Consider the following 15,510-nt stretch of genomic DNA (forward strand, 5'->3'; position numbering starts at 1 on the left):
ACACTAATTGCTACACGCATGGTTAAGAAGGATAACCTCCTGTGAGGGCTGAACTGACCCTCACCCCCTTCTAAAATCACCCATCTCTTCTAAAATTACTGTTAACTAGATGGGCACACTTGCAGGAATGGCATCACCTAGCTTGTAACACGAGCTGGCCAGTTCATTACGATATTTAACTGCATTGTGAAAAGCGTATATGGTGGGTTGTTTTTTTTGCTCAGATGAATAACAAAATGGCGCACCTGTGCCTACCTTCAGGGTTGGGGAACCTATGGCCCCTCCAGAGGTTGGTGGACTACAACTCACCAACCAGGCTGGGGTTGATGGGAGTCGGCAGTCTTTCACTTGAAGGTCACAGATGTTTGTCCCTTGGCCTACTTCCTTTATGCGTTGTATGCTGCAATGGCAATGTTCTAGATACCAAGGACCTAGGGAAATGAAATTTTCCCATGGCATTGAAGTTGCTAGTAAGGATACCAGTTGCCCTGGGAACTCCTCCTTGCCTGGGACGTAAGGTGCCACTGTTGTTGCCAGGTAAGCTGGATGGGAAGAACTTAGTTACAGGGATATATTTGGACTCTGTAGTGCTCTCTTCATTGGAAGAGCATCCAGGGCCCAGATATCAGATCCAGGGTTGAGGGGAAACGCGAGCTATCTCCCAAGTTTTGGGGCCGCTTTATTAGCTGAATTCTGTTCCAAATTGAACCAGGGAGATTCACTGATCACAAATTAAAATACACACTTAAATGCTGTGTTATCACTACATAAAGCAAAAATGTAAGGAGAACCCGCATGAGTAAACAAAACATCTATCCAACAGCGGTCACTCATATGCCTCTAGGAAATACAGCATGAAGACAACTTAACTTCCCAATTTGTCACCAGAATCTGACACTCAGAGGTACCCTCACTTTGCAGCAAGGTTTCCAGGCAAAAATGAGCACATCAGCTTCCCACAGTCTCCTGCATTTGGAAGCAATCTAGTTCTTCTGACTTATTTCTTCCAACTAACAACATTATTACTGAATGGCCACCCGGGTGTAAATTCTACAAGAATGTATTCGAATTGCCTAAGTCACTGCTCACATATAGCAGCTGGTGTAATCTGTATACAGGCTCTGCACTGCTTGGGCCCCACACCTTGGCACTCAAAGGACAGGGGCACCCTCAGACGCATACCTTGGTACCTGCCAAAACCCCTTGCCCCTCTCAATTTTTAAAAGCTGAGTTTGGGGAAAGTTTGTTTTTTGGTTGAAGGCATTGCGTATTTTTTAGGTTGTCCACATTTTTGTCTGTATTTCATTTTTACATGTGTGTGTGTGTCTATGTGTGTTGGTGTCCTGCCTGGTTTGAAGTCAGTTACATGCATAGGAAATAGTCTCATTTATACAGCTGTTATTTCCTTGATAAAAAATGCTTCTCTTCTGCAGCCACTGAAGGAGAGTTGTCTTTTCTGGGAGTCACAGGCTTCTTTCACTACTCGCAGCGTATCTCTACGTTCCTTCAATTTCTTGGGATTAAGGAGGAGGGGGAAAGGGGGGAATCAGCATAGTCCTCCTGCCCGACTAACCTACTGAGCAGTTCGCTGCCTTCCAAGACCACAGCACTGAGTAGCTTGCTGAATATTTAATACTCTCTCCAGCATCGCCTAATGCATTTTGCCGAATTCAGCACATGGGAGACACGTAATTTAAAATCCAATAAAAGCGTTAACTGGCTTGACGTACTGGGGAAGAGCGGAGCAATGCACTACTAACCTGAACATGCCACATAGCAAGTTGCAAACTGTGCCCTCGGCCTGGAAGAGAGATCAATAGCCCCGGGGGGGGGGGGGCTGAAGAGAACTTTTCTACTACAGTATTCTGAAAAGAAACATGTGTCCCAAGTTCTCCATTGCCTGCCTACAATGGAGCACAAAGTTTATATTCTCAACCACTGTGATTCAGATTCACTTCCCAGTACTGGTCCAAGACATATGGCTGCCTGAGGCCAAGGACAAGGCCGCACCCTCCCCAACCCGTCTTTAAAAACCGGTGGGACTAGCAGCTGAGTGTTACTTCAAGACTGGTCCTCCATCGTACCTGAGGGCAGCAGGCTAGTTTAGGAGGCACACCTGTCATGGCGTTGTCCGGCATGAGAGAGAAATTATTGCCAAAATTTATTGTCAAAAGTACACTCACAAATTAGGGAAAGGCGTGCACATCAGTTCTATGTCTCTCAACTACTCCTAGGTGTACAGTGGTACCTCGGGTTAAGTACTTAATTCGTTCTGGAGGTCCGTTCTTAACCTGAAATTGTTCTTAACCTGAAGCACCACTTTAGCTATGGGGCCTCCTGCTGCTGCCGCGCTGCCAGAGCATGATTTCTGTTCTCACCGTGAAGCAAAGTTCTTAACCCGAGGTAATATTTCTGGGTTAGCGGAGTCTGTAACCTGAAGCGTATGTAACCCGAGGTACCACTGTACACCTGATGAGGCAGTTGCCACAACAGGTCCCTGACCTATGCATCTCCCCCATCTGAGCGGTGTGCAAGCAAGCAAAGACTCCACCTGCATGTCACCTTCTGCTCCTCCCACTTCAGTCCTCTTCTGGTCCTGGGAGACAGTGGAGCAGGAGAGGTGGGGGCAGGAGGAGGAGGGAATCCTTGACCCTCCACCAGTCTGATCTCTCTCTCCCCATCCTCTTGCACCTGTTTTCCGCTCTCCAATCCTGCAGCTTCTCCTGGCTCTGACTTTTGTCTTCTGGCTGCTACAGGTTCTCCCAGTTCGCTGATCTCTTCTTACAAGTCAGTCTCCAGCCCCGCCCTGCCCCACCCCCAGTGCCCATTCCACAGTATCCAGCCAGCCTCTGACAGCAGCCCAACTTTATGCCAACTTATCAGACAGAAATGGGACGCGGGTGGCACTGTGGGTTACATCACAGAGCCTAGGGCTTGCCAATCAGAAGGTCGGCGGTTCGAATCCCCACGATGGGGTGAGCTCCCGTTGCTTGGTCCCTGCTCCTGCCAACCTAGCAGTTCGAAAGCACAAAGTGCAAGTAGATAAATAGGTACTGCTCCAGCGGGAAGGTGAACGGCGTTTCCGTGTGCTGCTCTAGTTTGCCAGAAGCGGCTTAGTCATGCTGGCCACGTGACCCGGAAGCTGCACGCCGGCTCCCTCGGCCAATAAAGCGAGATGAGCGCTGCAACCCCAGAGTCGGCCATGACTGGACCTAATGGTCAGGGGTCCCTTTACCTATCAGACAGAGATAGCAGAGGCATAAAAGGGCCATGAAGGGAAAACTGCGCATTTCTCAAAAGGGAGCAATCGGCTGGCTACAAGGCACTGAAGCAGCACTCTTTGCTCAACAGCAAAGCAAAGAACAGGAGAGGTGGGTTCAACTGGGACTCCTTCCATGCTGAAAAAGGAGGGACAGAGGGCTTGCATTCTTTACGGCAATTATTGCCTTTCTGTATGTTAGGTCCCCTTCCACTCTCCAAAGATGGCAATGCACAAGAAAGCCTATACTGCTCCTGGAGGCCTTATGATTGCTAAATTCTCTCAGGTGCTTGTGTGGGGGGGTACTCTTTGAAAGTTTCTCTAAGCAAACAAATGCTGAGCTGCTCCTTTAGTGTGTGTGGGGTTTTTTGTACCACTAGAACGGAGAAATAATTAACATGCTTGCTGAAACACTTATCTAAGCAAACACATATAATTATCCCCAGCTATTGTGGCACAGCTTAATCATAACTGCAGTCGCACAAGTAGACACTCCGTGGTGGTGGGTCGCAAAGCAAACCCATTTCCCACATCGAAATTTATTAATGCCTGCCCCGCCCCACACTTCAGCTTCCAAACTGCACCAAGCACTTTGTATGATGTTTTGCTCCTGAAAGCAAAGTGGATCAAAGTATTGGGACACACTCACACACACACAATCCCTCAGTAAAAGAGAGGCAATAATAGACCATTCTCCCAAGCTGACATCTCTCACCATCCGTGAGAAGAGAATTATAATTCAGGGAATGTAATGGCAGCATTGCTTCACATCTTCTTTCATGACAGTTTTCGCTAACTTCGGGGAAGAATGAAGTAAACACCTTAAACAAAAGATGCTGCAATTCTAAAGCTAACGCCTAATGAATTCATTCAGGGTCAAGTGCCAAGTATGAAGCTACTATCATGAGAGTCAATACTCTTGTTAGCTACCACTTACTTAAACTGGATGCATTCTTAGGCATTCAACATGCCTTTCCTAGGCACTAGCTGGCTAGATTTTACAATGAATCGGATCAGAAGAGTTTGAGAGGCTTTGGATAAGCAAAAGTACGTTGGGTTAAGTACTAGGTTGCTAAGGAGCCTTATAATGAAATAAACATTAAGACTCTGCAGTGTTAACTTACAAACTTTTGGTACAATCGGCTGTCCCCTGTCACCCCCATTTGTTGAGCATAGTCCTTCACATCTGCCCTCGAGGTGGCACTTTTTTGCGTTCTCAAAAGCACATTTTATACCTCATATAAAAATATGCAACAACCCCCCCCCCCATTTGTGGTAAGGGATCATACCCCACCCACCTGAAAAAGAACCAGCTTGCTTCACACTTTTTGCAAAAGCAACGCTTGCTTGCTTAGGTCTTTGAGGGAGCTTCTGTAACAGCCTCCCTTGAAGTTGAGCAGATTGCTGAAACCAAGCAATCGGGCCTAGTCAAATATAGGACCTACCTTGCTGAACTCTCTACTGAGAGACAGAACACTTCTCTTTCTCTGGCCTTAGAGGAGAAGTCAAATCTCTCTCTCTCTCTCTCTCTCTCTCTCTCTCTCTCTCTCTCTGTTATGTACTGAAGTTTTCACCCTGGGCCAGCAGGGGGATACTGTAGATAGTTATGCAAATAAGGGATCGAAAGTGACGTTCAGTGATTGGATAGTTTTAGAAAATTGTTACAGTTACATTGTACTGGAGCTCTATATAAGCAGGCTGACTGAACCCTTCAGTTCAGTTCTGTGCTGGCCTGTGAATAAACAAGAGCTGTTTGAAGAATCGCTGTGTCGTCTGATATGTTCACCCACAACTTAACACACTCTCTCTCTCTCTCTCTCTCTGTGTGTGTGTGTGTGTGTGTGTGTGTGTGTGTGTGTGTACATGTTTAGTTAAAAGCCTCGGATGAGTTTGATTACTAGTGTTACAACGCATGCAACCACTGGCTTTATAAGGTGACATTTGACTTTTTAATTAATACTGAGATTCCAAATGTGACAAGTGTCACCTTGAGTGTTGCATCTGGTCAGCTAGGATAAAACTGTGAAAAACAGGTACAGTAATAGTGGTTCAAGTGCCTTTATAACAAACAACAACACTGCTATCTCCGACGATAAACTTACTTGTATCCCCTGCCCCCCCAAAAACCGTATATTCATTTTCCAGCTACGGACATTGCATTAAAAAATAAATAAATGTCATCATACCTGTCATGTCTGAGGGCCCTCATGTCCACATACACAGTGGTTGGATCTGGCCCTGATGTCCCCTGCAAAAGAAAACCTTTTAGTTAGCACTCTGCGTTGAACAGATGTTGTGCATTTTACTTACAATTAAAGTTTTGTTTTTTAAAAAAAGAAAAGCCTTTATTAAAATGATAAAAAGCACTGAATATGTTACAATGAGTGACGGGGGAGTATGAACCATACCTTGCTGGCCATACTCTTTTTAACCTGTTGGCTGCAGATGCAAGTTTCCGGTTCCCTGTGTTACTGAAAACCAGGGTCAATATAAACAAGTGAAACTTGCACACGTACTACGAGTTTAGCAAAATAGTATGGAAGGCAGAATCAGCTGGAGACGCAGAGCTGCTAATGGCAGAAGCAAGCGGTCAAGTGGGAAGTATGGATTTGTTGAGACACTCGCACATGCAAAGAATGTCTTTTTAAAAAAACACCTGGTGGTATTAAAGAGTAGGACATGCAAGATTAACAGATATGGACTGAAGAACTATAAGCAGTTATTCTGTTCCTTTTGAAACCACCCTACTGTATCTTAATAAAGTGCTTATTTTACTATTTTCCCAAGTCAGCTCTTCTAAAAGTAAATAAATAGCCTTCATAATCGGAAGCACTGGTTCTGCTCACGAAGTTGATTTTTCCACCGACCTTGCCCTCACCTGCCCTTTAACCTCACAATATTCCTTAAACTCCCAAGGTCTGGGGTTTGTCCCTTAGCACCTGCTAAACATGTGACTTCTGCCGAACAGGAAGCTAGGAGCACACGGACCAACCAAGTACAAAATACTGCAGTCCGTGGTAGATTTGTTTGGATTAGAAATCAGAAGATTTCAGAACCAGCTTCCGGGTGCATTGCCATTGTTTCCTGCTTGGCAGGGGGTTGGACTCGATGGCCCTTGTGGTCTATTCCAACTCTATGATTCTATGATCATCAGCCCCTGCAAAGCTTTCTGTGCCAACAAACAAATGCCACTTCATATGTTTATTATGGATGTTTTAAGTGTACAAGGCATGCCTAAAAAAGGATGCAAACACATGTGCTTTCAGAAAGGGTCTATTGCAAAAGTACACCAGGGAGCTGTGATTGGTCCCTTGTTAAGTGCATGCTGGCAAACCTGAGTTTGCATCCACATAGAGGCCTTCAGCTTCTTCGGAAAAGCGGCAACCATTGCTTTTCCAGCATATTGGGGGCACATACAAAAAGGGACACAGACTGGCTCACTGCCAGGGTGAAAGAGGAAACACAAACTTCCTTCCCGGAAGTTTATACTACTTCCTCCTTTTTCCTGTGACAGATCTAATACCAAAGAGACATCTAAACAAGTAACATTCATTGAAAACACCGATCAGCATCCCACCACCAAGACAGCAGGAGAGAGTTACAGGAGAGGCAACATGCACACTAAGTCACTCCAGCTTGTTATAAAGCCAACACAAGACACAAGTCCTATCTAGCCGGCAGAAGAGGGTATAGTTTTCAATGTGCTGATATATATACTCAGCAGTGTAACAGACTAGCGCCGAGCGGAGAACCTCATTTCAAGCATCATTAATGGAGGGGTCAGGGGGAGGGGAGGGGAAGAGTAGATCCATAAATATTACCTTAGGAAACGTTTTCATAGTTGACCAGAACCAGTTTGCAAAAAAATCAATCGAGGCAGTTAGAATGCTAAAAGCGCAAACCGTTTTTTTTGTTTCTGCTTTAAACATTCAAGCACGTTGCTGAAACGGCAACGACCAACTTTTGACGAAGACTACGATGTCCAGATCAAAAGGGTAAGCTGCTCCCCCTTTCCGGTCCCACACAAATGCCAGCGCCAAAAGGGTTTTGACAATGTGCACCCCGAGACAACAAAAATCTCCAGACTCCCATCTAGTCTGCCCCACTGTTAGGAGTGGATAGGTGGATATTTTAGGGAACACCAAAAATCCCCTACCTGCTCGGCCAGTTTCCCCAGCCTGTGTGGCTACAGCAGCAGGAACAGGTGGGATATGGGGAGGAGGAGAGACAGTAACACATGGAAAAATAATAAAAAAGAGGGGTGGGGGGATTGGAAGTCGGGAGGAAAATAAAAAGGGAGGATAATGCAAAAAGCAGGGAGTAAAATAAAAGGAAAAAACCATGTCAAATACAGGAATCTTACAAATTAAACCATTATACTGCTTAAAGGTTTAAAATGAAAAAGAAAATGAGGTGTCAACATTTTAGTACAGCGAACAGAAGAGACAGTAATAGACTTGCTAACCTTTGACAAACAGAGTTAAGCCATTTAAGAGACAGCATAGACAACATTGTTAGTGAACAGCGTGTCCTGAGAATTCATTCTACCTTTCAAGCAAAAACACAAGGAGCAGGCTACAGCCTTTCTCAGCGTTCCCCACAGAGAGAAGCAGATGAACACTTCTTTTCTGAATTACAATGAGAAAGGCACACTTCGCATTTTACATCTGAAAAGCTTGAAGGTGTGTAATAAGTTACCCAACTCCTGGCCCAGTTTCTGTATGAGTCACTATATACTGAACCTGCTCTTTTTCAAGTTTTCTGCAGTGCGAGAATTGAATGATGCAGCTGCCCTTGGTACAGATGCGAATTATCTGTTTTCAGCGAACGTGGATTTGGAAAGTCAGCACAGTGAATCATACAGAGATGGAATGAGCAGCCTCTTTTATGTGGGTGAGCGATTTGGGCTCACATGCGCCTTTCATTTCTAAATTTTAAATGCATTTCTCATTGTACACCAGTGATTCTCTCATCCCTTGCTTTACTGTGCCCTCCGACACAATGCTTGGAAATTATTGTCCCAGCTAGTTTAAGAACCATGTTAGCTGTCATAGGTTTCCCTCTATTTTTGTAAAATAATAATAAATGGTAATAATAATAATAATAGGGAAAGAAGGCAGAGGCAACAGCTTGTTCTCCTGGGGCATTAAGCAATGCCCTGCTGCTCTGAACTATTCAGCCATGACAAACGAACATATACTTACTATTCCTCTCACCCATAAAAGTTCAATCTGCTCACAGGAATGAATAAATTAGAAGCTTCTTCCATAGGCTCTTACCAGAGGAGAAATGCTAAACTATAGAAAGACTATGTAACATGAGGCTCTTCTGTATTTGATGTCTAGAAGGTGGTATTTTAAAGAAACTAAACGTGCACCAGATATTCTGGATTATTGCCATCAACATCATAGGTTAGGAAGTCATGGTGAAACCTCTCAACTTGGTAGCAAGTAATGTCACAACTGTCCAACCCAAGGGAAATAAAGGGGTGTGGCTGGGTCCCAGTGGCAAAAGTCATTTTGGAAGTGGGGATTGGCCTGCTAACAATCTCTTTGTTTTCATTGTGGCCCAATGACAAAATTAATTGATAACCAGGGCCATACGTCTTTTCACTGGCATTAACAAGGACCTACTGTGATAAGTAGCTATATGAACACTGTGGCCTAGCTCTTAATTATGCATTACACCCATGTTGCGACCATAACTCCCTAGACTGCAGGGTGGGGCTTTACATAACTGAATTATTTTATGAGACTCTTCCCTAAATAATTGAAATCGTACAGCTCACACACAAGGTTGTCAGGATGGTGGTAACTGGGCTGTTCCAGAATCTCTCTCGCTCTCCATTCAAAGACTCTACCTCTATCATCTGCGACATTCTTCACCCAAACTCCACAAATGAAAGTGCAGCAACACATCCTCACTTTATATTACTTCTACCAGAGCATATCAGCTGATCTTATTCTCTCACCCCCTCCCCTCTGGGGAAAAGGAACTTCAGACTACAGACTTGAACGCCTCCCCCTCAAAGCAGTCATTTGCTTGCTTGCAAATTGGAAAGCGGTTCACAAGGGGCGACACAGAAAGCAGAGACGGGTAACACAAAGCTCTGGGAGTCAGCACTGTTCCAAGGGATGCAATTCTGTCCTCTGAGCAACACTGATAACTGCTTAGCCCCACACTTCCTCTTCTCGTTGTCTCTTTCATGGGCACAGTGCCATGTTAAAAATGCTGGATTTTCCATAAATGGGCATATTCTGTTTCCAAGAAGCAAGGCTGCTATATAAAATTCATTTTGATAAGCAGGTTCTGCATTTACAGGCTGTGCTTCCTAAGTGCAGAAAACTGGGGGTTACACATATGAATAATGTTGTAGCATATGAAATTACCTTATACACAGAAGACCACTGGTTCACGTGGCCCATTATTTTCTTTTCTGCTGAGTACAGTCCCTTCACGATCTCAGTCAAGAGGCCTGTCCTATCCACGCTAACATAAATCCTTCCATTCCACCCTTGCCAGCCTGGTATGGTCCACATGTCATCGGACTCCAGTTCCCATCAGCCCCAGCCAGGACGGCCAATGGTCAGGGGTGATGGGGGCTGTAGTCCATACAGGACACCAGGCTGTGGAAGGCTGCTTTCACTGGGGAATGCAAGAATGGAAATGAGACCTTATGTATGTTGCACGGTATGTGTTCCTGAAGCTACATTGATGCATAGCGGTTCTATGCTCAAGTGCATCTAGCTCTGGAACAATCACAACAGTGCTCCCATCCAGTTTTTTTATCTATCTATCACCCTGGGTGATCAATACTGCTTGTTGAAGGCAGCGAGTGGAATGGGACAGTTCTGGCTGGTGGTAATGTTCTCAATGCAACAGCTTGAGGAAGTTCTCCGCAATGCTTAGGGCAGCTTGCTGCAACACAACAGCTGCTCCCTCCAACAATTTATTATTTCCACAGTGAGCTGCGGAGTTCAATATTGTTTGCCACAGTGATGTGGCTGGTGGCAGGAGGGATGATTGCGAGGTTGTCTCCATAGCAAAAACCCTTCAACTTGCAGGAATATATATGAAATGCTACCTAGCTAAAGATACCAGTTCGTTCGCTCATCACTGTTTCTCAGAGAAAGGAATTGTTGTAACTCCAGCATTCAGATATAAACCTAGAAACACCCAGTTATAGCCAGAAATATCTATTTCTGTGGGTGTACATCTGAAGAGCACAGTTAGAACAATGCCTCTCCTCTATGACAAACAGAAGTGCAGCCAATGTTCCCAGAATGAAGAAGCTGACATTTCTTGGAGAGAGTCATTAGTATAAAAGCAAACATTTTTAATAATAATAGCAAAAAATAAAATAAAAAATCACACTATTAAAAGCAGGACTGCATATCGTTGATTCAGTTTTTGCTCTTCATGCATTCCATGGAGGGCAAAACGCAATGTCTGGTGTGTATTCTGCAATGGCAAAGCTGAGGTCACGACTGAACCACACGCTCCCTCTGAACAATTTCCCTCTTGAGCTGGAGCTTTAAGGTGGAGGTGAAAATTTCCACCCATTAAAAAAATCCCAACCTATAGAACTAACGTGTAGGAACAGACGCACCTATGAACCTGAAATAAATCGTAGTACGCAAAGAAAGCAAAATGGAAGGAGGGGAGGTATCAGAAAATGGTTGTGGCGGCGGAGAGAGGTCATTTGACTCCACTGCCACCCAATGAATGTTTTATTTGTAACTGATGAGACCTTATCACATTTTCTTTAAGAATAATCCTTCTTGTTCAGCATCAAGCTGAAGCTTGCTTATCTGTTCTTGTTTCTGCCATTCATCCCCATGTCATATTATAATATGATAGCTTAAAAAATTAATAATATTGCTTTATTAGCATTCAGATATTCGTGGGGTGGTGAATGCTTCCCTCCATGAGGGAGCCTTCCCAGACCCGCTGAAAGAGGCGGTTATTAAACCGCTTCTTAAAAAACCATCTTTAGACGCGGCCACGATGGCCAACTATCGCCCAGTCTCAAATCTTCCATTCTTGGGCAAGGTGATTGAGCGAGCGGTTGCCGAACAACTCCAGGCACGCCTGGAAGAAGCGGACCATTTGGATCCCTTCCAGTCGGGCCTCATCATGGGACTGAAACTGCCTTGGTCGCACTGGTTGATGATCTCCGGCGGGCTAGGGACAAAGGTGAGAGCTGTTTCCTAGTTCTGCTGGATCTCTCAGCGGCGTTTGATACCATCGACCATAACATCCTTCTGGACCGTCTTCAGGGGCTGGGAGCTGGAGGCACTGTTATACAGTGGTTCCGCTCCTTCCTCCTGGGCCGGGTTCAGAAAGTGGTGGTGGGGGATGAGTGTTCAGACCCCTGGGCCCTCACTTGTGGGGTGCCTCAGGGTTCGGTCCTCTCCCCCATGCTCTTCAACATCTACATGAAGCCGCTGGGAGAGATCATCAGGGGATTTGGGCTGGGTGTTCATCAGTATGCGGATGATACCCAGCTCTACCTCTCTTTTAAATCAGAACCAGTGAAGGCAGTGAAGGTCCTGTGTGAGTGCCTGGAGGCGGTTGGAGGTTGGATGGCGGCTAACAGATTGAAGTTGAATCCTGACAAGACAGAAGTACTGTTTTTGGGGGACAGGACGTGGGCAGGTGTGGAGGATTCCCTGGTCCTGAATGGGGTAACTGTGCCCCTGAAGGACCAGGTGCGCAGCCTGGGAGTCATTCTGGACTCACAGCTGTCCATGGAGGCACAGGTCAAATCTGTGTCCAGGGCAGCTGTTTACCAGCTCCATCTGGTACGTAGGCTGAGACCCTATCTGCCTGCAGACTGTCTCACCAGAGTGGTACATGCTCTGGTTATCTCCCGCTTGGACTACTGCAATGCACTCTACGTGGGGCTACCTTTGAAGGTGACTCGGAAACTACAACTAATCCAGAATGCGGCAGCTAGACTGGTGACTGGGGGCGGCCGCCGAGACCATATAACACTGGTCTTGAAGGACCTACATTGGCTCCCAGTACGTTTCCGAGCACAATTCAAAGTGTTGGTGCTGACCTTTAAAGCCCTAAACGGCCTCGGTCCAGTATACCTGAAGGAGCGTCTCCACCCCCATCATTCTGCCCGGATGCTGAGGTCCAGCGCCGAGGGCCTTCTGGCGGTTCCCTCATTGCGAGAAGCAAAGCTACAGGGAACCAGGCAGAGGGCCTTCTCGGTAGTGGCGCCCGCCCTGTGGAACGCCCTCCCATCAGATGTCAAAGCGATAAACAACTACCTGACATTCAGAAGACATCTTAAGGCAGCCCTGTTCAGGGAAGTTTTTAACGTGTGATATTTTACTGTATTTGTGGTTTTTATGGAAGCCGCCCAGAGTGGCTGGGGAGGCCCAGCCAGATGGGCGGGGTATAAATAATAAATTATTATTATTATTATTATTATTATTATTATTATTATTATTATTATTATTATTATTATTATTAGATCAGACACCAGTGTTTGGTTTTATGGAAGAGGCAGCATGCATGTGTTTATGTATATGTGTGGAAGCCATATTGTATGAGTCCTTTACCTTCCTCACTAGTTCTAGTGAGGGAAATCTGAGGTACCAAAACAGTATTTTTTGAGCCGGTCATGAGAACCACTGTACTCAAGTGGCAAAACAACTGAGCTGAGTAAACAAGGATCTGGATTCAACTAAATGGTTTCTGCTGGCGGAAACCAATGTGACAAATCCCACTAGAACCATGAAACTGCCCCCTCTCTCCTCCCCCCATTCCCCCCCAATCCACTTGTGGGGAGGTTGGGGGAACCCCCAGAGCAGTGTGGGTCAAAGGGAAGTAGCTTCATCTGGCAAACTGAAATGCTTGAACAGACAGAATGATTATAATAGCATCACACTGTCTTCCTGCCTAAAAAGCCATTGGTTTCCAATCTCACCTCCACCATGAGCTAATGAGGTGACCATAAGCAAGCTGGAATCACATCTGCAGTTTGGAAATAAATACATAGACCTACCTAGCTAGGTTGTAATAGTAATAACTGTGATTATGTATGCAAAGGGCTTTGAATGCCCCCAAAGCACTATATAAATGCTAAGTATTATTAGTATTATTATTATTAAATTCTTTCTGCCAATTTCTACCTGGAGAATCAATACAGATGTTTCTTCTACTTTTCAACACAAGCCACAATAGCAAACATTATTTTAAGATGAGTAGTCCATGCTATGTGCATGAGAATCATGTCCCTGTCAAATTACTGTTCTATACAAAGGAAGATATAGATATTTAGATACTCAAGCACTTGGCAGGACAGCTACAGCAACTTTAACAAGGCTGACTTTCATATGTTACAAATGTAAGAACTACAAGACAAACTTTTGCTGCATTGCTTTTTTAAGTTTGGGGCAGAATAAATGCTATAAATGGGATGTGAAGGCTTTATGGAAAATGCTCAGTAAAAAAATAATAATACAGAAAAACTACACTTCTTGCATTATGAAAGAGGAACATTTAAGCATGGCATGCATTGGTTAACCAAGCTGTATTGTGTGGAACATCGCCATGTCCTTATTTCAAAAGGGTCGCTTCTAAGATTGCTGTCAGGAAAGGAGAGAGAGATTCTTACCTGCAAACATATAGCCAGGTTAACTCTGCAGCCAAATGATGTGCTGACAGCCCTGGGGTGGAGGCCCAGATCTTTGAAAAGCTTTGAAAAGGACTGCGTCAGAGCTATCCGAGGCCGTTCTTCTGCCACAACCACACACGTCCGCACTCTTGAGAGGTCCAGTCCCCTTGCCTGGAAACAAGGTACAGAACTCAAGTTATCCCATGGGAGCTTGTTGGCACTTAGTCAGGTCATTTCAGAAATTTCTGAACCAAGTGCGCTTTGAGCGGGAAGAGAAGTGTCCTCCGGCAAGGTGAAATGTCGCCATCCACTCAAGAACACCTTTTCTTAAAAACTGGTGGGAGTTCTGGAACAGTTAATTTAAAACTCAGAATTGGAAGAGGGAGAGAAACAGAAGCAGAGCAAAGTCTGTGTTGTGGAACAGCCTTGTTTTGGGATAAGGGGGTTATTCTGTTATATTTTACTCCAAGAAGACCCATTTATCCTAAATAGAACCCAATAAGGCTGACATGTATGTGCAAAATGTTTTTTTTCTAATGTGATCCCATTGAGATCCCAAGGTGAAATTTTGCAGGTAGCTCTTAGAAATATTAAATAACAAATACATCTTTGGGAAATTTCTAATCCCATTTTTTTTTTTTTTTTACATTTTTCAATTTTGTAACTTAAATTTAAAATTTAACGTAAATCCATCATGTGACATATATTAAAGCCCATGAAGCTCAGAAGAGATTGGTGTTTTTAGTTTTGACATATCTCAATTCTGAGCTGAGTTTTTAAAGTTTTTGTGTCGTCTGGCAAGGCCCAAACTGTCATTTATTTATTTTTGAAATTTCAAACCCTCATAACTCACAAACGGGATGAGACAAAAAAAATTAAAATTTCAGATTTAAACTTGGTTTTGATCATTGAACAGGTGTACAAAACATTAAGAAAACTGGATGACACGAGGTAAAAGAAAGCTGGATCACTTGATACGGAATGAGCTGTATATTAGAGCTTACAGAAGTGTTCTTTAAAGCTAATTGCAGCATGGTGGAGGAGTGGTTGTTTTGGGAGCAGTCAAGGCTGGAGAGGAAAAAGTTAACTCTCCCTGTCACTAAAAATGACCCTGTGCTGCAGTTAAGACTTGAAAGTCTCCTTCTATTTAGTACAATAAAATTGGAATAGATGGGCAATTTCAGAGGCGGGGGGACAGCTAGGGAAAAAAGGGCTGGCCCTTCTCTCCAAAGCTGCAGCCCCCAAAATTGCCCCTTCCTCACTGCGATGAGACTTGGAAAAAAATGTCTTCTATTAGGTCCAGTAAAGTTTTTTGTTTTTTTAAAAAGTTTTTTTTGCAGGGGGCAGGTATTGTAGAGATTACACCTGTCTAGGAAGATCTCACACACTTCAATTATGCTTTACTTTTTCCAAGCCTAATTGCTGGTGTGAGGAGTGGGTTTGCAGTGTTCAGCTATCCCAGAAGCCAGAACAGCAAGAGGGGTTGCTGCTTTCGCTGCGCAGCGATCCCTCTTGCTGTTCTGGCTTCTGAGATTCGGAATATTTTTTTTCTTGTTTTCCTCCCCCAAAAACTAGGTTCATCTTATGGTCTGGTGCATCTTATAGAGTGAAAAATATG

General features: G+C 44.5%; 1 protein-coding gene across 6 annotated transcripts in view; it reads right to left on the bottom strand.

The window, feature by feature from the left end:
- The window catches only part of DIP2C (disco interacting protein 2 homolog C), a 292,197-nt gene that overhangs the window by 15,057 nt on the left and 261,630 nt on the right, over positions 1 to 15,510 (bottom strand). For 3 of the 6 annotated variants that reach the window (XM_077936762.1, XM_077936761.1, XM_077936760.1), the window contains 3 exons: positions 13,893 to 14,063; positions 7,416 to 7,445; positions 5,446 to 5,507 (listed from right to left, as the gene is read on the bottom strand). In XM_077936762.1, the coding sequence (XP_077792888.1) occupies positions 5,446 to 5,507; positions 7,416 to 7,445; positions 13,893 to 14,063 (263 nt within the window). The remainder of the gene's footprint in view (positions 1 to 5,445; positions 5,508 to 7,415; positions 7,446 to 13,892; positions 14,064 to 15,510) is intronic. The other 3 variants (XM_028750165.2, XM_028750168.2, XM_028750166.2) reach the window with 1 other exon arrangement.

This window comes from Podarcis muralis, chromosome 12, assembly GCF_964188315.1.
Source record: "Podarcis muralis chromosome 12, rPodMur119.hap1.1, whole genome shotgun sequence".
In the NCBI taxonomy this organism is placed as follows: Eukaryota; Metazoa; Chordata; class Lepidosauria; order Squamata; family Lacertidae; genus Podarcis; species Podarcis muralis.